Below are 23,716 nucleotides of genomic sequence, written 5' to 3'. Positions count from 1 at the left end.
CCATTTGTTAAGAGGTCAAGGGTGGGTTGTCATAACCCCAGATGGTTGCTGCTGGGGCCAACTGGAGAGTGGGGAGAAGTTGCACTTACCTATCCCCAGTGGCCCGTGTGCCCCACAGAGATACATCTTCTTCAAGACGCCGAGGGAGGTGAAGCCCCCCGAGGACCTGCAGGACCTGGGGGTGCGCTTCCTGCAGCCCTTCGTGAACCTGCTGTCCAAAGGCACGTACTGGTGGATGAACGCCTTCATCAAGACTGCCCACAAGAAGCCCATTGATCTCCGCGTTATCGGGAAGCTGCCCATCGCCATGAGGGCTCTGACCAACTACCGGCGGCTCCGCGAGGCCTTCGACGCCCAGGTGGTCAGTGGGAGCGTGGCCGCACCACCCCTCCCCTGCCCTCTGGTTTACAGTCACGGATGGGAACCTCAGAAAGCATCGGGTCAAACCCCGGGTGGGACAGACGGGGAAACTGAGGCCTGGGAGGGGAAGAGGTCTGACCTAAGTCACGCAGTGAGCCAGGGACAAGTCTAGCGCCCACTGAGTCATAGGGCAGTCACAGCTGGAATGGCCCTTATAGTTGAGGTCATCCAGTCTAAACGCCCTCATTTTCCAAGTGGGGAAACTGAGGCCCTGAGAAGAGAAGTGACCTCAGTGGATTCTGTATGTCCTGTGCTCTTCATTCTGGAGCTCAGGGATTAATGGTGGGAATTTTCACCCATTTTGGAGAGCAGGGCGTTAGTGGCCTGGTCCTTACAATAACTATGAGTTGGGCCTGATAAGGATCTCTCCACATCACTGAGTAGGAAACAAGGTCCTGGGAAAGGCCATGACCTCCTCAGAGCTGGCCCACAGCTGGCAGGTATCAGAGCCAGTCTCCTGACTCCCAGTTTGGTTCTCCTTCGCTGCTTCTGTCCTGGCATGGCGGGGAAACACTGAGGCAGATGCGGTAGCAGGCCATAGCGAGTAAGTGTGGCCTGTGCCACCCCTCATTGCAGTGCCATGCTCATCACATAGCCCCTGCAGCTGTGTGACCTTGACCCATATCCTGGCCTCAGTTTCCCCATCAGGACCATGTTGGTATTGATGGGCCCACCCACCTATGCACTTGGTGGTTCCATGATTTCTTCCTGGAGTTCCTCTGTCTGCAGCAGACGTGGCCACTGGGTTTCCCCAGGCAGCAGGAGCCAGGGGTTTCCTGGGATGCTGGACCCTGCTGTGAATGGGCCCCCAGCCGCTCTGACCTGGCCATGGGTCTCTCTGGGCAGCGGAAGGACACCCAGAGCCCACAGAGCGCCAGGGCCATCTGGCGGGCACTCTGCCACGCCTTCGGGAGACGCCTGGTCCTCAGCAGCACTTTCCGCATCTTGGCTGACCTACTGGGCTTCGCGGGACCCATGTGCATCTTCGGAATCGTGGACCATCTGGGGAAGGAGAACCACGTCTTCCAGCCCAAGGTAGGCCACCCAGGGGGAGAGCAGGGCACCCTTTGGAAGGTTTTCACTGGTGGGTGAGAACGTGCCAGAGGCCCATGTGTGCGACCTGTGGCTGCCGCAGGGTCACTCCTCACACATGCACAATATTGCTCCTTGCTTGGCAATATCCCCCATCCAGAAGATGCTCTGTATCGGTCCACAGAAATGCCAGGAGGCGAGCTTGTGTCCCAAGAGGATTTCTGGTGCCCTGCTCTGCTCGCTATGTCTTTGCCACCAGAATAGCTCTCCCGGTTACTTAGTCACTGAGAAAGTTGCAGGAAGTGCATTTTGTGTGCTCAATGTCAAGAGCTTTTATGACTTGTTGGTTTTTAGTTCATGGTACCTTAATGGACTCTCAGTACCTTTTCAGGGATCTGTCTTCCCCAGTTCTGTATATCCATAGCACCTGGGGGGCTGCCCGGTGGGGGAAGGAACATGGGAAATCCCCATGCCTAGGGCTTTTGCTCTCGCTGATCCAAAGTTCATTCAGAGCTTCCCCAGTTTTATTAATATGTTAGACTTTCCCATTGAATTCTTTTTTCTTTTTCTTTTCCTTTTTTTTTTTTTTTTTTTGTGTGTGTGTGTGTGTGTTTTATTTTGTGTGCATGTGTTTTGTTTTGTTTTGTTTTGTTTTGTTTTGTTTTGTTAATCCTCACGCAAGGGCATTTTTCCATTGATTTTTAGAGAGAGTAGGAAGTTCAGACACACAGAGAGAAAGGTGGATGTGAGAGAGACTTCCATTGGTTGCCTCCAATATTCTTGGGTTGAACTTGCAATGCTTCAATCCGCAGGTCAATGCTCTATGACTGAGCCAAACTGGCTAGGGCTAAATTTATTTTTTAATGAGTTTCATGTCTTGAAAATATTTGAAACCCATTGGACCAGTGTTTCCCAAAGTGTGGTACGGGTACACCCCGGGGAACTGGAAGCGTTTGGTGGGGATATGCACTGCCCCGTGCTTAGCTGTGCCTAGTTCTACATTCTCATGAGTACAGGGGTACTCAGCGTTACAAAAATTATAGAAGGGGTACACATATGTCAAAAGTTTGGGAAACACTGGACTAGACGATACCCATTGGTCTTTCTAGCTCTAAAGATGCTACAAACTGAAATTTGTTGGACAAAAAGTCCTTCTGGATATTTATTTCCCCTGCTTGGTGCAATAACATTCACCATGGATGGAAAGTGGGATACTTCATTCTTTCACCTGTTTCTATGCTGCCACTTAGGTTTAGATGGTCACATGGAAAATGGAAAACTTTTCACCTCTAATAAGACTCGATGTTTTATTTTCCCAGAAAGAACATCATTATAACCTTTTAACCACAAACAGTCCAAAAATGATGCAGAGAGTGACTAACTAGAGATCTTAGTAATTTATGACACTCCCTTGTGCAATGTTATTCATCTCTAGGACTCTAAAATCGCAGAAAGCAGTTAATTCTCTGGAGGTTTATATTAATTTTTTCTTGAGCTATAATTAATCAGCCAAGCACTCTGGGTAAGGAATGAGACACTACAAGTCTGTTGGTCTAATTTATTCAGCAAATATTTATTGAACCCTGCTATGTGTCAGGCTTGGGTTAGGCTGTGAGAATATAGACGATGGTTATGAGGAGGAGTGTTAACAATAATACCACCACTTATTGGCTGCTTGCTACATGTGTGGCTGTGTGCAGGAGTGATCCGTGTATTATCCCATTTAATCCCCAAAATAACCCTTTAGGGTAAGTATTTTTTATAACAGCTTTATGGAGATATAATTCACATACCACACAACTTGTGCAGAAGGTATTTTATCCCCATTGTACAGATGAGTAACTTAACGCTCAGCCAGGTTAAGTGACTTTCCCTGGGCCCTCAACTAGTTTGTGACTAGTTGAGTCAGGGTTTGCACCAAAGTCTCTTTCACTCCATAGTCTGGGCACTTACAATGATGAGGCCATCACCTCTGACTCCAAGAAATCCAAATTAAATATATTTATACTAGAGGCCTGGTGCATGACATTTGGGCACTGGGGTGGGCCGGAGTCCCTCAGCCTGGCCTGCACCCTCTCACAGCCCAGGACCCTCGGGAGATGTCCGCCTGCCAGCTTAGGTCCTCCCTCCATGGCCGCTGCACGTGGCTTCTGGCTGAGCAGTGTTCCCCTTGTGGAAGCACACTGACCACCAGGGGGCAGCTCCTGCATTGAGCTTCTGCTCCCTGGTGGTCAGTGCACATCAAAGCGACTCATTGTTCTACCGTTCGGTCGATTTGCATATTAGGGTTTTATTACATAGGATTGTGTGTTAAATACTACTCTTAGAGGGCATATCAGGGAACTATGAGAAGATGGATGATTAACTCAGCCAGTGGTCTTGACAGCTTCATAAAGGAAGGGGTATTTGAATGGGCCCTTGACAGATGACTAGGAGTTGGTCAGGCTAAGGTGGGCAGATTTCTTGTTTAATCAAGAATGCGAGAATGCATTTTGCTTACTTAGATGTTGATGGCTTTTGAGGCTTATTCTGGTTTCTGAGCTTTATTGGTTCCAAAAGAGAAGGGAAGAGACTGCTTCTGTTGTCCACGGCAGTGTTATCTTTTAGGTTAATTCTAGTCAGGAGTGACCCCAGAATACTCGACATTGGTACTCCTGCAGCAACATGGAGCCAGTTTTTAATATCAGAAGGAAGTGGCACAGGCCAGAGCCCTTGTCTGCTAGTCCCCATCGCCTCCTTCTTCCTGTGTTTCCCCAAAATCTTGTGGCATTCTCCTGAGGAGAGAGCTGTGAGGCAGGATGTGCCGAAGCAATGGTGAGAATAGCACTTAGATGTCAGTTCATCTGACACTAGCTTTGCATTCTCTTTTCCTTTTATTTAAACACAAACCTGGGCTTTGCTGCCCTCTCATTGGAACTCTCTTGTCCCAGTTACTCGGCCAGCACCTAAGTTCCTGAGACCGGTGGCCCTGCCTCAGAGGCAGCAGGCCTTACACATTGCACATATGGTCCCTGTGGCCCAAATGCAATCACACATAGGGACGAGAGTTGAAAGTAAATGTAGTCTCTATTGTCAGCAACAAGGAATCCTCAATTGTGTGGTTGAGTGGGACATGGCTTACTTCTCATTTGGGCTTCTGGGCCCAGAAAATGGGGGAGAGGGGTCATATATTGAGGTCATTTGGTTCCTCCCCCTGCCTCCCTGCAGCTCTGACCCAGAGAGACAGATGCTATTCTGGTGTTTATGTACCTGCAGAGAGGGAAACTCTCTAGCTACACATTGCAATGTTTAATAACCTCTCGGTGGGAAGGCCCTTCCTTCCACTCAGCCGTATCCACTATTGAAGCCTGCACAGCCAGGCACCAATGTTTACCTCGCTATCAGTGGCTGCCCTGCCCTCTCTTCCCTGTCCAGGACACTCACAGCGAGCAAGAACTACACCACCGCCCTGGGCACCCTCAAGGACAAACATTTCTTTTTTAATGACTGGAAGTGTCCCATGGCCTGACAGATCTTTGATGCTTCTGTGCCCCCCTGCCACTTGCCAGAAAAAGCTAGGACCCAGGCTGGGCACAGGCCATTCTATATCGTTTGCCAGTGCCCTCTCCTGCCCAACCCCCACCCACAATCTGTCACCTGCCATGGATGCCACTGATCTGGCCAGAGGATGAGGAAATTGGATTCAAAAGGAACTGCTGGCATCGGAAACCTGCCAGCACTGCACTAGGCTGTCAGTTGAGCAGAGACACAGTCTGGGTATGGTCTCAGGGCCAAAGCTTAGAGCGGCCTCTAACTCTCAGAGGGAAACCGTGTAGGTTTGTGACTGTGTGTGTGCTTGTTTCTGAATGGGTTCTCCTGGGAACTGCTTATGTTTCTGTCTGTGTATCCCTGGTGTTGTCTCTGTGTCTGTTGGCATGTCTTATTCTCTGTGAGTCTGTGCCCCCATTTGAGTGCCCATATTTATGGCTATCCCTGTGGGTGACTTTATGAAGTTGGTGTGTGACAGCTCCCCATGCCTCTGCTCTGTCCTGAGCTGCCTTTCCTTCCTTCCTTCACCTCACTGACCCCTACTCAGCTGCCAAGACCCAGCTCAGATGTCACCTCCTCCAGGCATCCTTCCTCTGGCTGAATTAGATGGCCCTCCTCTGTGGTCCTATAACATATACCTATATATCATGCTTGCACCATCAAAGTATCCCTTCTTTCCTTCCTCAACTGGACCCTGAGTCCCTTAAGACAGGAATTACATTGCCTGGTCTCTGTGTGTTCAGCTCCCAGCTCCAGGCCTGACACCCTGAAGGCACAGGAGAAATGATCTTCAACACATAATGCAGAAGTTATTGTATATTGATTGAGTATTTGCACTTATTAAATTTTTTAACCTTCATCGTGACATTGAAGCCTCCCCACAATGTTCTAAAGTAGAAATCTTTCATGGCCTCATTTACAGGTGAGGAAACTGAGGCTCCGAGAAGTTGAGGAACTTACTTAAGGACACATGGCTAGAATGTAATGCATCAGAACTCTAACTCAGATATGTCTGCCTCAATGTGCAGGCTCTAAACCAGCATGTCCAATGGTTGTGGGCAGATGGGGGGCTATGTTGGTCTGTGAGTAATCAAAGACAGTTCTCATTGCTTTTACCCATAGCCGCCCCAGGCTAGGACCTATGGGCAGTTCACCTTTTGGGTCCTGTCAAAATCAGAAGCAAGAGCTCAAGTGGCCCCTCCCTTCAAGCTCCAGAGAACAAGGGGAGGGAGCCTTTCCAGTCAAACCTCTGGCCAGGCAGGGGCCCTGGTGTCCTCACTGTAGAGTCATGAGTCCTGGGCTCTAGTCGTACCTGTGCTCCGAACTCTCCCTGTGCTCTTCAGCACTCACGTTCTACCACCCTCATTGGCTCAACTGCAAATAGGGAAAAGTGTAATAACTTCTATAGAAATTAGATGAGGGGTGACAATCATATGCATTGATTAATGTTTAAATATTTATTGAGCACTATTGGGGAAATCCCTGGAAACAAACATAATTTCTGCTCTGAGAGTTTGTGAAAATGTGAGATGAGGGCATCTGACCTTACCAAGCATTTATCTCCCATTAAATGTTAAGTTGTAGGTCCTTAGCCTTTTCTGTCCTGCCATGATGTTTGCAGAGCACTGGACAATGGCCACGCCTTCACAGCCATGCACAGCCTCCTAGGACCCTCTGGTCACGAGACTTCATCAGGGCCTGCCTTCTTTGGACAGTACCCCAGGCCTCGTCAGCTAACCTGGTACCCACTTCTTAATCAAAACGTTGCTTCTCTAGACTTCATCCTTTTTAAACTATCTCTTTGAAGGGAGATGAAGTAATGACCTCATGACTTATGCCCGAAGGGAGACTTCCATTTTAACATGTCACAAAATTCTTGATCCGAAGAAATACAATTTCTGACTCAAGAATGGATATGTGGCAGGGTAAGGTGTAAAGGCTTTGCTTTTACAGCCGCAAAAAAGAGAGTTTGTTACCTTGTAAAAAAATATATATATATATATACAAATATGAAATGAGTGCATTTAACAAATACTACCCAGAGCCTAACCATCTATTTATGGTCCATTTATTTTTCCAGCCCTCATTCTCCACCCTATGCGTTTTCTGGTCACTGTGGCACAGCACATGTGTGGCATTCTGGGCTGCTCAAGAGCTATCATGATGATCAGTGTTCTTGGGTACATAGCATCCCCATGAGTATCATAACATACCTGACAGTTCCCCGTGGTTAGAAATTTAAGGGATTTTTGCACTGTCCCCTTGATCTAATCTAGGGATAGACATTTTTGCGCCTACAGCTATTTCCTTGCATTAAATTACTTCCTTTGGAATGAATTCCCAAGATGTGCTTTCTTATTTTAAAATAACGGACTTCATTCTCCAGGGTCTCTGCAGAGAATAGCAGTATGGAAGAATTCGGAGCATGCCTTCATTTTTTTACTCAGACCCATCCAAATGGGCATGTTTCTCTTCCCCACATTCACAGCTTGATTATGATGGTAAAAGACTCAAGGTCAAAGGTTAGATGGCCAAGGCATCAGGTCTGGGGTGGTGTTTTTGGCATCATACAGGTTCATGTTCACATATTCTCCTTTACAGCAGGTGACCAGGGGCCAGCCCCTTACCCGTGCTGTAGCTCCATTTCCTCATGTATAAAATGGGGCTAATAATGCTACCCTTCTCATTAAGGTTTTATGAGGATGGAGCTCTGCACCTGATAAATAGTGTGTCCTGCCCCTTACACCCCTGTAAAGTCAAGTTTATCCCCCACCCCCACTCTGCAGCCTAATTTTAAGGTCTATTTGCTACTTCCTGCCCACCCACACCCATTACTTTCTCCCTTCTCCCTCTGGTATTTTGACAAATGAAAAGCGAGTCCAGGGCTTCAGGTCTCAGTCGGCTTTCCTCTTAAGAGTCCTGTGTGAATCCCTCAGTGATCTCCCTGTGTCTACTTCCTGCTGTCCCCAAAGGGTAGAGTCCCCTGTCCCACAGAGCAAAGGAGAAACAGCTGTGAGCAGTGAGGGCTCCTTTAGAGAGCCCTGTTGAGCCAACAGGCAGTATCTTTCCTCCCATCAGGAAGCCCTTCTGACTCTAGGGAAAGGACTCCCCTCAGAGGCCTGCCCCTTCCAGCCAGACCACAGTCAGGGACACGCCTCGGCCGCTTCTCATCACTTCGTTCCCAGCACTCTTTCCCCTGCAGCAGCTCCCACACCCTTCCACCGAGCCTGCAGAGTTCAGGGAAGAACCTCTGTCTTCACGGAAATAGTGATGTGGCTCTGCTAGGGAGCAATGAACTTAGCCAAGATCAAAGTTTTCCTGGGAGCTCCCAGTGCTGAATTTGGAAACAGACATGCTGCTGTTCCCTGGTATCTTTAGCAACAAAGTCAGAATAATTGGGTTGGGTTTGTTTTTTTTTTTCCCCCCACTGATTATCATCTGAGATCTTGCTGGAGAGTGCAGCAAGAAAACCCTACATTTACAAGGGTCCTGGGAGCCCAAGAGGCTGGGGGAGTGGAGGGGACTTGGGCCTGAGATCTTTTCAGTCTTATTATAAGTGATGTGTTCCCATCTCTCGCCTGGGAGCACTGCCATGCCATATTTTTCGCTGGTCTTTCCTCCCAGAAATCACTACAGAACAAACAGGCTGCTGGTGAGTGTGGGACAAGGCCTCCCTCATTCCATTTTTGTAGCAAAGAACACACATCGTGGGATTTGTTCTAGCCGTTCTGGTTTTGGCTGCTCTGTGATTCGCTCTATTTATTCTTGCTCCATTCAGAGTGAGCTCCTCTGGGCCTGGTGGCCGCAACACGGCAAGTCACATTTCTGGGCGTAAGGTTAGAACTGGGTCACATTCTGTTCCCCTAAGCAAGATGCTGAAGAGGGTAGAGGCAGCCCTCCCTGTAGTTAGAAGAATGCTTAGTGGGATTCTTCGGTCTGATTTTTCACGCATAAACAATTGCACATGGCTTTGCAAGCACGGAGGGGTCCTATATTAACAGCCATTATGGCCCAGGAACAGGTACTGATGGTGGTCTTTTTGCTGACAATGACAGCCTCCTCTGCGCTTTCTCTTTCCAACAGACACAGTTTCTCGGGGTTTACTTTGTCTCATCCCAAGAGTTTCTTGCTAATGCCTATGTCTTGGCCGTGCTTCTGTTCCTGGCCCTCCTGCTGCAGAGGACATTTCTGCAAGCATCCTACTACGTCGCCATTGAAACTGGAATTAACTTGCGAGGAGCAATACAGGTACTTGGCTGATTATTTTTCCACTTCATAATAAGAGCCACATGACTTGTCCTCATGGGCCCTCAAGGATAATTTCTGCTGGGATTTTTTTTTTTTTTTTTTTTTTGGTGGCTCTTTTAACTGAGTTTTGAAATAATGACCATTGACAATGCAGTGTGGGATAGTGGGAAATGCCTTGGGCTGGACTTAGGAAATGTTGTAGTTCTGCCTTGGACTTGACCCCGAATGTCAACTGCTCAGTCTGTGGGCCTCTATGTTTTTCAGCCTTGAATGGGACTGTCATTCCTGATCCATCACAGCACTCTTTCCCTCGGAATGCAATTGTAGCCTCAGAATCCTCTCTAGGTACCATTCCAGAGTTCTACCACACGGTCTTCCTTGGGTGCAAAGCAGAAAACGTGTTTGACATGCCAGGATTAGAGAGCCTCTAAGATCTATTGGAGATCTTAAATTTTAGGTCATAAGAGAGACTTATCTGGTCTAATAGGTCTCTTGGGTCTAGCTTTTTGCTGCTGCCTTCTGTGGATTTCTTCTCTGAGTCATTGGAAGGATGATCCAAGTCAGGGAGGATGCAGGGCCCTTGAGTCAAGCTGGTGATGAGATTTGTCTAAGCCCCAGTGTTTTTTGGTTCAGTGGTTGGAACGAAGAGACCCAGTACAATAGTGGTTTACATAGGGTGGAAGTTTGTTTTTCACAGTCAGGGCTGTGAAATAGCCACACAATATCAGAGACCTTATTTCTTTCTGTAATGTTGTTCTGCCAGGCTTCTCACAGTTACTTTCATCTTGTGGTTTTAAAGGACTTTTGAAATTGCCACATGCCTACATGTAACCCAGCAGAAGAAAGATGGGACAATAGGGGGAATGCTGCCTTCCTTTAAAATCACAGGGCAGAAGTTGCACATATTCTCTTCCATCCCTTTCCTGAGAAATTGCCCACATGGCCACCCGTAGAGGCTAAAAAAGTGGGGTCTTTCTCCTTGCCATCATTCTTCTAGAAATTCTTATGGTGAAAAGAAAAGAATGGTTATGGGGAGATAACTACAGATTCTGCCATACCCGGCCATTCCCATGAAGTCAGTACAACACTAGGAAGTTGTGATTAAACCCCAAAGCCACATTCTTCAGAAATGAGCCTCAGAGTCATTAGCACTGACTGGTCCTCTGGGAGCCGGGACCAAGAGGCTGTGTAGAAAAGGGAATGGAAGGGAAAAGGCATAGCCTGGGTTGGGGACAGTGTCAGGGACCAAACTCTGGTTATCTAGGTGTAGTCCATGTGTATGGTGCCCCCTGGAATTGTGCAGTGCACAACCTGAGCGGCTGCCATGACATCACTGCCCATCCCCAGTGGTTTTCCCAATGAGGAAGCAGAGCCATTTCCAAGAATGTCATCACAGGAGAATGGTAGAGAGACCCCTGGAAAATCCCAGACCCTCTGACTCATAGGGGCTCAGAACTGGAAGGAACCAGCTATTGCTCAGTTTGAAAACCATCCTGAAAATCCCAGCCTCTGCTCATACCCCTCCAGTGACAGGCAGACCTGCACCACCACAAACAACAGCCATTTTTGTAGTCAAACAGTTTTGAAATTAAATCAGCTTTCTATCTGTATGTCATCATTCACACTCCGGCCCAGAGTTTTCCAATTACACTAAAAGAGGCAAAATGGTTTTTTTAATGTATTAGCATATAATTGTTTCTATCAAACTATCTGAATCTTTTGCATTAATACGAGAGACTGATTCAGGTGTCAGAAAAAGAAAATGCTAGCATTAATTATGGAAACAAATGAGATAAAAACTTATTTCTTTCAGAAATTTACAGAAAATTATAGGCAAGAGTTCATGTCTTCATGAATTTGAGAGTAATACAATTTCTTTTTTTTTTAATATATTTTATTGATTTTTTTTTCAGAGAGGAAGGGAGAGGGATAGAGAATTAGAAACATCGATGAGAGAGAAACATTGATCAGCTGCCTCCTGCACACCCCCTACTGATGTGCCTGCAACCAAGATACATGCCCTTGACCGGAATCAAACCCGGTACCCTTCAGTCCGCAGGCTGACACTCTATCCACTGAGCCAAACCAGTTAGGGTGAGAGTAATCCCATTTCTTACATGAAAGGTTATTAAGCTAAATTCCTGTGTTATATATAATTTTTTTGCATACTAGTTATCAGTCGGTTGTGTGTTTCTATGTATCTTGGTCTTTACTTAATAATGCTTTCTTTGATAGATTAGCCTATGTTTCTACTTCACTGAAATTAGGTTTATTATTAAAGACTGATTTCACATAACCTAGGATGTGCATAGACTTGCCCAAAAATGCCATTGCCTTCATTTTAAACCTTACCCGTGGTGTAAATAAACTCACAAAAAAGATATAGAATAGGTTTATGCCTTAAGGCAGCGTTTTTCAACCGCTGTTCCGCGGCTGGTGTGCCGTAGGTGCAGACAAGACAAGAATTTTATAATTTTTCACTATTTTGTTTACTTAATATTTCATAATAAAGTAATTATAAAATACTTTCTTTGTGTTTATTTGATTCCTATTCAAGAGAATTACTTTATATATAGTCAATATAGGCACAGAGTTAAATTTTTTAACATTTTCTAATGGTGGTGTGCCTCGTGATTTTTTTCATGAAACAAGTGTGCCTTTGCCCAAAAAAGGTTGAAAAACACTGCCTTAAGGATGCTTGACCCACAAAAAACCTGGGTTTACACAAATAATGAATTAATGCACCTTACAACAGGATTTCATTGTGAGCAGGCATCCCTAGGATATTTAAGACAGAAATGTATTTTTCCTTTTTCAAGAGCACATGGCCTGGAAATTGCCGTCCTCCTGGGAGGCACAATCACTCTGCAGGGATGGCTTTTAGGTTCACAGCTCACAGGAAGCCATTACCATGGCTGTTCCCATCTGCCTGGAGGGGGCAGAGCAAGGTCCGCAGGGTGGCTGGCCTCCAGGATGGGGCTCATCAACACTCACATGACCCCATCCCAGGCTGAGCACTTGTCGTGCGTCAAGTCTCAATGAAGACAGGGCTTGTCCCCGAGCACACTCCGTCCGGTTGGAGATGGCCCACTAAAACAGATGGCTGCCCCACTTTGTCATGTTTATGGCTCTGAAGTATGCTCTCTTCTGGCCTCTGGTAAATCAAGGATTCAACTAGACACGAAAATCTGCTTTTAAGATTTAAGAGCTCATTAAGTCCTGTCCCCAAGGGAGAGGTTTTGCTTGCTGGGAAAGTAGCCTGCCCTGCTGCCATGGGTTCCTCGTTTGCACGCTGCCTCTCGGGTTTGTGTGATTGGTCATCAACGCCCTAATCATCTCTGAGCCTTAGGGGACAGTGATGCAGGGCCCCCTTACAGAGCTGCTCTGGGCTCCATAGGGCGAATATCTGAGAAGCCCCTGGCACATTATGGCCGTGTGGCATCTGGGGTGGTGATTAGAATGATGATGATAAATGTGAACCATGCTGCTCTCATTTCTAGACCAAGATTTACAATAAAATCATGCACCTGTCCACCTCCAACCTGTCCATGGGGGAAATGACTGCCGGGCAGATCTGTAACCTGGTTGCCATTGACACCAACCAGCTCATGTGGTTTTTCTTCTTGTGCCCAAACCTCTGGGCTATGCCAGTGCAGGTAAGTGATGTGTGCTTTGGTGGGGAGTGAGAGAGAGGCCACAAAACCAGAATCTGCTGCTATGTGCTCAGTGACTAGGGGTTCACCTTCTTCCTTTCCATGTTTACCTGTACCTTCCACCCTGCTAGGGTCTCCATGGGGTGCATCCCTGGGTCTCTATACTCGTGGTTGGCAAACTGCGGCTCAAGAGCCACATGTGGCTCTTTGGCCCCTTGAGTGTGGCTCTTCCACAAAATACCACGGCCTGGGTGAGTCTATTTTGAAGAAGTGGCGTTAGAAGAAGTTTAAGTTTAAAAAAATTTGGCTCTCAAAAGAAATTTCAATCGCTGTACTGTTGATATTTGGCTCTGTTGACGAATGAGTTTGCCGACCACTGCTCCATACAGTCTCACCCTCTGCAAGCATCTAGCCATCTCTCTGGGTGGTCAGAGAAGATAGTGCCATTAAAATTTTTGAAATGCAGTTTAAACCTTAAAATCTTTTTTTTTAAACTATAGAATAATCATATGTAGAACACTTGCAGATATTAAAAGTTATGTTGTAGAAAAGTGTTCTGATATATTTTAAGCAAAACAAGTTAATTACAAGATGACATATACAATAGACCCCCTACTAAACTGGAATACAGGTATGTATACATTTGCACAGTTCACACAGAAAAAATAGAACTGGAAGGTCACATGGTGGGAGTGCAAGTGGTTTTTATTTTCTCATGCATTTCTAAATTCTCCAATAAGCATGTGTTATTTTTGAACATCAAAACCATGATTGTTTTTAAAACCAAACACCCTGAGAGGCTGGCTGTGAAGGAGGTCCACTCTCCCCCTGATATACAGGAAGAATCTTGGACGTGGTTTACTTGACTCCCACCTTCTACCAGGGAGTCTCTGATCCTCTCCTGTAGCTGGGAGCGAAGCAGAAATCCCAGACCCATTTCCAGAGGGCCTACTAGCTCCTGGGGGCTGCCGAGTGTGGAGGAAAGTGTCTGGACTTGGAAGAGACCGGCTGATTCAAATAACCTCTCTGGGCCTCAGGAACCCCAATTCTTTATCCCCAAGGGCTCTCCCTGCTTTATAGTCACTTTTGGTGACATATACTTTTTAAATAACAGCTTTATTGAGATAATTCACCCATTTAATGTGTACAACGTGATGGATTTTACATAGTCACAGGGCTGCACAATCATATCACAATTTTACAACAATTTCATCACCCCATAAAGAAACCCATGCCCTAACCAGTTTGGCTTAGTGGCTGAAGCTTCAGCCTGTGGACTGAAGGGTCCCAGGTTTGATTCCGGTCAAGAACATGTACCTTGGCTGCAGGCACATCCCCAGTAGGGAGTGTGCAGGAGGCAGCTGATCAATGTTTCCCTCTCATCGATGTTTCTAACTCTCTATCCCTCTCCCTTCCTCTCTGTAAAAAATCAATAAAATATATATATATTTTTTTAAAAAGAAACCCATACCCATTGGCAGTCATGCTTCCTCTCCACCACAGCCTTAGGCAACCCCTAGTCTACATATACTTTTGAAAATCTAATGAAACTTTTAGAAAAACAAATGGGTGTTCACACATTATGCCTACAATTTCAGGGGCCCCTGAAGCTTTTGGACACCTTGGTAATGAATTTGGCGATAGAGAGGAACCTCTGTGTTTCTCCACCCCATCTCTGAGCATCAGAGGCCCAGAGCCCAGGGGCTTTCCCTGGGCCACACAGTGAGCTGGTAGCAGCACCACACCCAAGCATTGCCTTTCTGTGGTCCCCTAGTGATAGGTTCCATAGGGCCCATGTGTTTATTTGTTTGTTTTTAAGAAGGGGCATCAGCCACCTTGTATTGATCTACAACGATGTGCCAGGCACTATTCTAGGTGCTTATCACATATGTTCATTTAATCTTCACAACAGTCCTGATAAGTGGATATTAAAATCACCATTAGGAAAATGAAGAAGCTGAGACACAGAGAGGTTAAGTAACTTGCCCAAGATTGCCCAGCCAGCAAGTGCTGAGATCTCCCCACGACTACCCTAGATTGCTTTTCTAACTTGTGAATAGGAGCTAAAATGGCCCCTTCCCCCCATGCTTGCATTGCAAACTCAGAATCCCTGGTTTCTGGTATGTTCCCCCAGGGCTCAGTCAGACCCCTGCAGAAGAAAGGAGTGGTCAGAGGAGTCTGAGGAGCATGAGGAAGGGCAGGCGAAGTGTGAGGAGGAGCCTTGCAGCAGCAGATATTGCCTCTCCTGCAGCTACCAGCACCTGGAGGTGGTGGGGCTGCAGGCACGGGCCCCCAGCTGGTGCGCTGGTGGTGACTCTGGGGACTTCCTTGGGGTCTGGCCCTACCCAAGCTGCTGAACGACGCCCTGCTAGCTTCCATATGCGGGCAGTTCACGAAAGGACTGGACCGGGGATAATTTTCCAGGAGGAGATGGCAGCAGGGCCCAGCAGGAGCAGGAGGTTCTTCATCTCCTAATGAGCTCCTCTGCCCATCCGTGACAGCGTTAATTCAACATCCGCTGAACGCTGGGAGGCAGGTGGTGGAGGGTCGCTTCCCAGCCCTAAACGCCTGCTAATGCAGGAAGCGTTCTGGGATGAACGGAAACCACAGAGCCACCCGCCCGCTCCTCTGTCCTTGAGGTGGTGCAAGGAGCTCAGCACCAATTTGGCGTAGGGCTCAGGGAGTGCAGGGCCAGCCCAGCAGACTTTTTTATTTTCAATTTGGGAAGGCAGCACATCTGTTCCTCTAAGCCCTTGACTTCAGAGGTGCCTGGTTTTGAAAGCAACCTGAGAAATTGTTATCCTGATGCGTTGGGGCCTGGCAAAAGGAACGTACACTTGTCATAAATATTCAGAAGCAGGCGGTCATTTATAGAACGCCAGAAACAGAACGTGTTTTCTTTTTAGAGGATATCTTGGGGATCCACTGGAAAACTAAAGCTGTCAGGAGCATAAGACTGAAAAGTAAACTCTCGGATCCTGGGCTGGTTTTGTCTGTCGTGGAGGTGGCAACAGTGCCCCTTTGCTCATATGCCACTCTTTCCCAATGAGAGTGAAACATCAGCCTTATCAGCCTGGATAACCAGGGCAAAACAAAGGGAGCTGTCACACCCACTGTGCCACATCGGCTCCAAGACCTTCATCTGGGAAACAGACTTGGGGCAGATAGTGCTTCAGCCAGCCTTGCAGATAAATGCAGTCACTTCCCAGCCAAGACACTCTCTGCTGGGTGAGCCCATCATGTTAACTCCTCCTTCTGACTCTGCTCTGTCACCCCTCTTCCTCTGCCCTGATCCCCAAGACTGTTTGGAAACCCAGGCACCAAGGCTGAACCACTTTAGGGGACTGGAGAGGAGGGGATTTTGCCAAGACCCCCTGGCAGGGAGGCCACCAGGTCAAAGGGAACTCATTCTCATGATCCTCCCTCAGATCATCGTGGGTGTGATTCTCCTTTACTACATCCTCGGAGTCAGTGCCTTAATTGGGGCAGCTGTCATCATTCTGCTGGCCCCCGTCCAGTACTTCGTGGCCACCAAGCTTTCCCAGGCCCAGCGGAGCACCCTGGTGAGTGTCCATCCTTCCCCCAGATGCCACCAAATAACACCCCAAACACAAGCACTCCCACACACACACACTCCCACACATTCCACACACACGCTCACACTCCACACACACACACACACACCCTCCACACACACTCCACACACGCACACACACACACACACACTCCACACACTCCACACACGCACACACACACACTCACACACACACACTCTCTCTCACACACACACACACACACACTCCACACACGCACGCACACACACACACTCACACACACACTCACACACACATACTCATACTCACACTCACACACGCACACTGCCATTGGCCTCCAGCAGGTCACTTCACCTGTCGGCCTCCCCCATTTCTTGGTCCGTGGGGTGGGATTAGTGAAGAAGGCAGGAGCTGGGCATTGTCTGTGCAATGGTGAGGGCATTGGCTTAGCTCCTTCCTCTTGTGTGGGACGGGGCAGACGAAGCCCTCTGCTGACTTGGTGCCCCTGGCAGGAGTATTCTAATGAGAGGCTGAAGCAGACCAACGAGATGCTCCGAGGCATCAAGCTGCTCAAGCTGTACGCCTGGGAGAACATCTTCCGCACGCGGGTGGAGATGACCCGCAGGAAGGAGATGACGAGTCTCAGGGCCTTCGCCATCTATACCTCCATCTCCAGTGAGTCCGCCCACCCGGCCTGCTGGGATAGAGTCTCGGGGCTTGAGGGAGGGGGTGGTGGCAGAGCAGGAGGCTTTGGGGTCATCCAATCCAGCTGAGCCTCGCACTGACTCATGCAGCAGAGCCCCCAGAAATCACAATGTTCTTCAGTCATTTATTCAGGAAACATATTGAGAGCCTGCTGTGCGGGAGGGTGAGGGGTAACACTGTGCTGGCCCTCAAGATACAGGATGAGAAAGAGGGATAGGCTACTGAGTTGATATGCTCCTGAGAGGCAGCAGGGAAGGAATAAATAACAGTTTGAATGCTCCTAAGTGTGAGGACTCCTTTCAATAAGTCAGACTGAGCTGCCACTGCCTGGGGAAGCAACGGGAAACTTCCATTTATCTGGGGCCCTGAGGAGGAGAAACGTTTTCTTGAAACAACAGGAGCTCGAGTTTGAGGTCCTCACAGGTGTTTCCACACTAATTGAATTTTCATTAACCCACTGATTTGGGAACTCCAACCCCAGAAATAGAGAAAAGGGAAAAGAAAAAGAAAAAAAGACCCAAACTGGTGAAACTCCTAGGGTCCCAACAGAGACACGTAATATAGCCACTTTCCAGAGAGCACGGGGCTCCTGTGGGGAATATTCCTGTTGAACAATGAGCTGATAATAAAGAAATAAAAGTCCTCCAGAGAAAATAAATGCATCCCCAGAGTGAATCAGCAAATGCGAAAAAAATAGGAGAATTACTCCCTCAATACCTGCAGATGTCAGAATAGTCTGAAAGAGATCATAAAATAAGTGTGTGTAAAATAATTAAAGAGCTAAAAATAGATTAGAACCTACAGGGCAGAACAGGAAAATATCAGGGTGTAGGGGGGCGGGGAGGGGGGGAAGCAAGCCAGAAGAACTTGTAGAAATTAAACATTTAGTTACTGAAATTAATTCGATGGATAATAGTTCCCAGTCAGAGTCAGGGTGTATGAGGTCAGGTGATCGATGGAGTCCTAGCTGAAGTTTATCTCAGTTGGTCCAATGGCTCAATGCGGGGGGGTGGGGGGGTGGGGGAATGGAAACAATAAAAATAAAAAACAAAAGCACCTCAGTGTACAGGTTAAATGAAATAATTTAATTGAAGAGAGAATTTGTGAATTGGAAGGTAGACCTGTAGAAATTACACAGAATGTGGCAAGGGATGTAAACGGTTTTCTGATGGGAAATTAAGACCCAGAGGTGTGTCCTCCTGCGGTCACTCCTGGGGTTAATAGCTAGGTCCTCTGGAGTCTCTAGCTCCCGGCCTTGAACTATTTCCACACAGAGCTGGGACACAATGGGGCACCATTTTCAGGTTATTTTCTCTTACTGAGAAGAGAAACAACCTAGAATGGGAGTGAAAACAGGGGAGGAAATTTGAAGAGATGAACAAATTTGATCACCTCCCACAGCTTATATGTGTGTGGGGGGGGAGGGAGGGTTTGTGCAAGGAAGAGACATACCTGGGGTGGGGGTTGGGCCAGAGGGGGGAGAGTGACAGGTGTTGGGCAGTAGTGGAGGGTGCACTGGATGTGTCTCCCAGGTAAGCTCATGGAGAATGGACAGTCCCTCACGTCATCTGGGCATTCCTGGTGTTCATTTTGCCTAAGGTCTGCTTGGGATAGGTGGCTACCATCCAACCTGAAGGTTCTCACAGGGAAAGTCTTGTTCTGAAGCAGGTGTCCTGCCTCTCTGTGTCCAGCCAGACCCTGGGGTCCTGTGCCTGAGGCAGGGACCCTTGTCCAGTCAGCAGTGGCCAGGCCTCCCACCATACACAGCACAGCCATGGCATCTTTCTGCAGAAAGTCCTGCTAGGATCTGATTTTCTCAGACTGGAGCCATGAGCAAGGCAAGCAGCCATTGCTTCCTGGGTTCCTCACCAAGACACTCCAGGTTGCTGGTCTCGCCCCTTTACCCTCACCCCTGACCCTGTGGCCTCAGACCCTCAGGCTGAGCACTCCACAGGACAGCAGAAATTGGGGAGGACCTAGAGAGCTCAGAAATCAGTGTCCACAGAGCCAGGCCTTCTTCATCCTTCCCTCTGCCTGCTCAGCCTGCCCCTGGGTCTGGTTAATAGAAACCCTGTGTCCAGCCTCCTGAGCTACAGACACCTGAGAACAGGGGCTTTCCTCTGGGGAACAGCTGCTGAGGTAGGAAATGGCTTCCCCTATCAGCCAGGTGACTTCCTCTCCCAGCAACAACACAGCAGGGTGGGGTGGGGCAGGCTCATGGTTGCTGCAATGGGAGAGAAGCAGCAAGGAAACGGAGGCACTGGCAGGAAAGTAGGGGGCAGCCTCCATCGCGGTGATAGGGACAGGTGGCAGCTATTATACTTTGCTTCTAGGAGATGTATGCGCATCTTGCATTCCGTCCTACGTAAACGTAAAGGACAGCAGAAATGCCTAGGTTCCCGGGCCGGCCCACTAAAGCCTATCTAGTGGGTGCACTTGTCCCCTGGGGACCTGAGAAGACAAGCCAGGACTTTGTGAGTAGCCTGAGGCTGGGAGGACCCAGGGAAGGGAGACTGTATGTTTTCAAGAGCTAAGATGACTCTGGAGGGAGTGAGGGGCTCTGGAGCCAAGAGGGGGACACAGAAGGATCAACACAGCAGCCCAGGCTGATCCCTGGGAGAGGTGCTGGGGAGGGAAAGGAAAGAGCCTGGGGAGAGCTCTGGAAGACCAGCGCTGTTTGCTCAGGGTTCGCCCTTCCTGGGACCGGTTTCTCTGTGTTGGTGGTGGGGACTTGGGGGAGGGAGATGGGTGGTGGGTGAGGCATCTCCTGGCTGCAGGTATATGCTCTGAGTGTGTTTTCATTGATCTCCTCCCAGACTTCCTGCCTTCTGCTCTCTGTCCCCAGGCATCAGGACACAGGTCATTAGGCTTGAGGTAATGGGGCATCTTTAACTCTCACCCCCCGGCGCCAGCCAACCATGGGTCCTGGTGCCACCGAGAAGCCCTGGAGTCACATTTCCTGATGGGGCCCATCTGGTGCTGCCTACTGGGCTTTCAGTCTGTCATCCTACACCAGTCAATCAGGCTGTGGGGCAGACAGGTTACCTCGGACTCTCTATCTGATGGCCTCACCTTCAGCTTCACGGAGAGCTAGAGCCGTGTGTGGAGCCTTGGTGCAGGGCAGGGCAGGGCCTCCCTGGAGGGGGTGAAAGGGAAATGGGTGTAGTTTTCCCACCATCAAAATTCAGAATAAAAAAATAACAGACATAAGTTACTCAATGGGTGTGGAGTGAGCCCAGGCTATGTGCTCGGCCCTGTGCTAAGTACCGGGAGGAATGAAAGAGTCAGTGAGATGTGCTCCCCATTTTCAAAGCGTGTGTAATCTGCTGAGAAGTCAGAGCTCACAGTGTGGCAGGGAGCTGTACACTGTGTGGACCTGCTCCACGCTGCCTGCCTAGCAAGCCTGACTGCATTTAATCTTCACATCTACTCTGAGAAGTGTGTAGCTCCATTGTCCCATTTTACAGCAGAGAAGACTGAGGCTCCGTGAAGTTAAATGACTCGCTGAGGTTCTCAGCCAGCAAATGACAGAGAAGAAGGAAGCCCATTCATGCAAGATGAGGCTTGGCGGCATCTTGCAAGATGGGCAGGATTTCTATGAATAGAAGATAAAATGGGGAAAAGCTGGAGGCAAGTGCTGTGGCCGCTCCCCTTAGAAGTCAGTTCAATACTCGTTTCCTTGCAGCAGCAGCTCTAGGTACCTAGCCCCGCCATGTATTTGAGGACAAGCTTTGCAAGAGTGACAAAGGAGTCCCAGACCCTCCCAGTCAACCAGGCTGCAAGCTGCCAGTTCATTCTGTCCTTTATGCAGCACCCGTTCCAGAGCCTTCTGTCTGTGCCAAACTCTACTGAGACCTTGGAGGTTAAAGAGGTAAAAGGCATGGTCCCCATCCTCACAGTCCTGTGAGTGACCATGCCAAGCCTGTGGTCAGAGCCAGGGGTCAGTTCCAGAAGCCCCACTTCCTCTTTTGCGGTACTTACCCCGCCCTCGCATCTTTAGTTTCTTTTATTCACTTATTTAACAAATCTTCACTGGGCACCTGCTGTGTGCCTGGCCCTGTGCTAAGCATGGGGGATGCGGGGCTGAGAAGAAATATCAGTCCCTGCCTGCAGGTTGCTCACAGGCTAGTAGGGAAGCTGATCATGGGACCGTGTGGTGAGTGACAGGAGAAAGGGGTTTTCAACGTCACTCTATGACTAGGTGTTCTGAGACCACCTAGTCATAGTGACGTCCATTGCCGACACTCAAAGCATGACTGCTAGGAGTTAACCAGATAAGGGGAAGAATGTTCCAGGTACAAAGGGCTTCAGGTGAGAAGAAGGACAGTGTGTCCGAGACGCAAACATCATCCGGTGAGCGGAAGGAAACAAGGCCAGATCGTGCAGGACCTTGTGCCCTGTGTGCAGGCCTCTGGGTCTTCTTCCGAGGCAGGGGCGCCATTGAAGGAGTTCACCTGCAGGGAAGGGGGGTTTGCCATCTCTCCTAATGTTCTGGGTCATGACCTTCTGTCCTCCCAGTCCGGTCTGAACCACCATCAGGTGGGCCCTCCTTGGATGAGTGTGACTGGCCTCATACTATGTCCTGAAAAGCAAAACACCAAGCTCAGCTATGCCGTGCATGGGGGTGGCACAGGCAGGAGGAAGCTGGTGAACCCCATTCACAGGACACCCAGCACCTGCCCAGGTCCACTGCCCAAAACCTGAGCTCCTTTCGTCCTCCTGGGTGGAGGCCCTGTCTCAGGGCCTCCTGACCGGGTCCCTCTTCCTTCTCCAGCTTCTCTTTAATAGCTGCTCTTCCTGCCACCAGCTGGTGCAGCCGGGTGGGTGTGGGTTGCCGATGCATATCCTGACTTTCTTGGGCCTGGAGGTGGCTGAGGGGGAGCTGGGAGGTTCATGAGTGAAGGAGGCAGAAATCAGTGTGACATGTGGAGCCTCCTGCAGTGCTCCCACCACTGCCAGTGGCAGACACACCGGTGACCTGCTTTCCTCTTCCTCCTGACTTTGAATGACTCATCAGACAGAATGTAAATCAGCCCTGTGCACATCCAGCCACACTGCCCCCTCCTGCAGGTGCTGCCTGCGGGTAGGCCAGGCTGTGAGCCTGCAGCTCCCACAGGCCACCCCTCACCGCCCACCTCTGGGACAGAGCTGCAGTTCGCCAGGGGCACAAATGGCTGGCTGTGGCTCCCTGCCACGTGGCTTCTGAAATATTTATCTTCAGAAATGAAAAGCTGCTGGTATTGTGGTGCACCTGGCACCCACAGAGCCAGGCCGCATGCCTTAGGCAGAGCCAGGGGAGCAGCGACCTGCACCCCGCTTGGTTTTGTTTCGGTTGATTTGTGGGTTCCTTTCATTTGGCAATGGTGGGAAAAGCCAGCACGTTGTTCACTGCTGTGTCCCCACCCTCCTACACCCCCAGCCCAGCATCATGCCTGGAACAGAGAAGACCCTCAAAAAAGAATTTTTTAGTAAGTTCTTCTTAGAGGATATTTTGGGGGAAGTTGAATACAACACCTGCCCACATCTCTGCACCACAACAGAGAGGCTTTCGCTTTCAACGGAGGCCTTTGAAGCCGGCCTACGTGCGGCTAAACTTGGCGACCACAGCATCACACTGACACATCGTTTTGTCATCTTCTGCTCTCACCTCGCGTCATTCAGCAGGATTCCTTCCTCCCTGATATGCAGTATCTTGTTTTCCTTTTTTTTTTCTACCCCATGCCAAAGTTGGAGAGAGATCTATTGGTCATATATATATATATATATATATATATATATATATATATATATGTAAAAAAATATATATTTTTTACGTCTCCGTCTCCACCCCCGTTAGCAGCTTACAGGGCTTCTTGTGGCTCAGGAAAATAGAGGCAAGACCACAGTGTTCAACCACCACAGCTGGGATGCCCAGCTCCCCGTCCTCCCCACCCTCCACAGGGCTCAGGGCGCCAGAGCCTCCCAGAACTCCCTGACACCCCTAGTCCCAGCCTTGTCCACGTCAGGGCCCAGCGGGGTGCTCCTCAGAAAGGCCTTTAAAATACAAGCAGCTGGTCATTCTATCCCCCTGTCCCGGCCCCAAAGGGGACCCAGAGTTCCTGCGCAAAGGCCATCCTTGCAAAAGAGGGTGAAGAAAATGAAAAATTGTATTTTCATTCTTCAGTGTCTCCATACCACAGCCAGAACGAGGTCGAACATTAATTATACCATACTAGAGGCCTGATGCACGAAATTCCTGCAAGAGCAGGCCTTCCGTCCCCAGGCTGCAGGCCCCAGCTTCCCTCTGGCACCCAGGGCCCGGGCTTCCCTCACAGCTCCAGCTTCCTCCGGAAGGTCATCTGGTTTAATGAGCATGTTATGCTTTTATTACTATAGATGGGTTCTCTTTTGAGAGAATCAGCTTTGGGATACTCGCTTTTAAATTTACTTATAACATATCTCGTTCCTCAGAGGAGCTCAAGCAGTTACAAGAAGAATAAAGACAACAAAATAGAAAAAAAATATAAATGAAGGGAAATCACAACCAGAAAGAACATGCTCCAGAACAAAGTGTTTGTTATGACATGTTCTGTGACT

At 48.8% G+C, this 23,716-nt stretch overlaps 1 protein-coding gene across 23 annotated transcripts in view; it reads left to right on the top strand.

Moving 5' to 3' along the window:
• Nucleotides 1-23,716, top strand: part of ABCC8 (ATP binding cassette subfamily C member 8) — a 71,915-nt gene that overhangs the window by 12,955 nt on the left and 35,244 nt on the right. For 19 of the 23 annotated variants that reach the window (XR_014795995.1, XR_014795996.1, XR_014795997.1 and 16 more), the window contains exons 5-10: nucleotides 119-361; nucleotides 1,267-1,455; nucleotides 9,064-9,228; nucleotides 12,729-12,884; nucleotides 16,310-16,444; nucleotides 16,948-17,110. Coding sequence is in view for 13 of the 23 variants with exons in the window: in XM_084895454.1 (XP_084751580.1) it covers nucleotides 119-361; nucleotides 1,267-1,455; nucleotides 9,064-9,228; nucleotides 12,729-12,884; nucleotides 16,310-16,444; nucleotides 16,948-17,110 (1,051 nt within the window). In the remaining 10 variants the exon portion in view is untranslated. Of the gene's footprint in view, nucleotides 1-118; nucleotides 362-1,266; nucleotides 1,456-9,063; nucleotides 9,229-12,728; nucleotides 12,885-16,309; nucleotides 16,445-16,947; nucleotides 17,111-19,956; nucleotides 23,603-23,716 lie in introns of those variants that run through there. The other 4 variants (XM_084895453.1, XM_084895455.1, XM_084895447.1 and 1 more) reach the window with 2 other exon arrangements.

This window comes from Pipistrellus hanaki (genome assembly GCF_964339955.1).
Source record: "Pipistrellus hanaki genome assembly, chromosome: 9".
Taxonomy (NCBI): Eukaryota; Metazoa; Chordata; class Mammalia; order Chiroptera; family Vespertilionidae; genus Pipistrellus; species Pipistrellus hanaki.
Note: the sequence above shows the minus strand (reverse complement) of the source record. Positions and strands in the feature narration are given on the sequence as shown.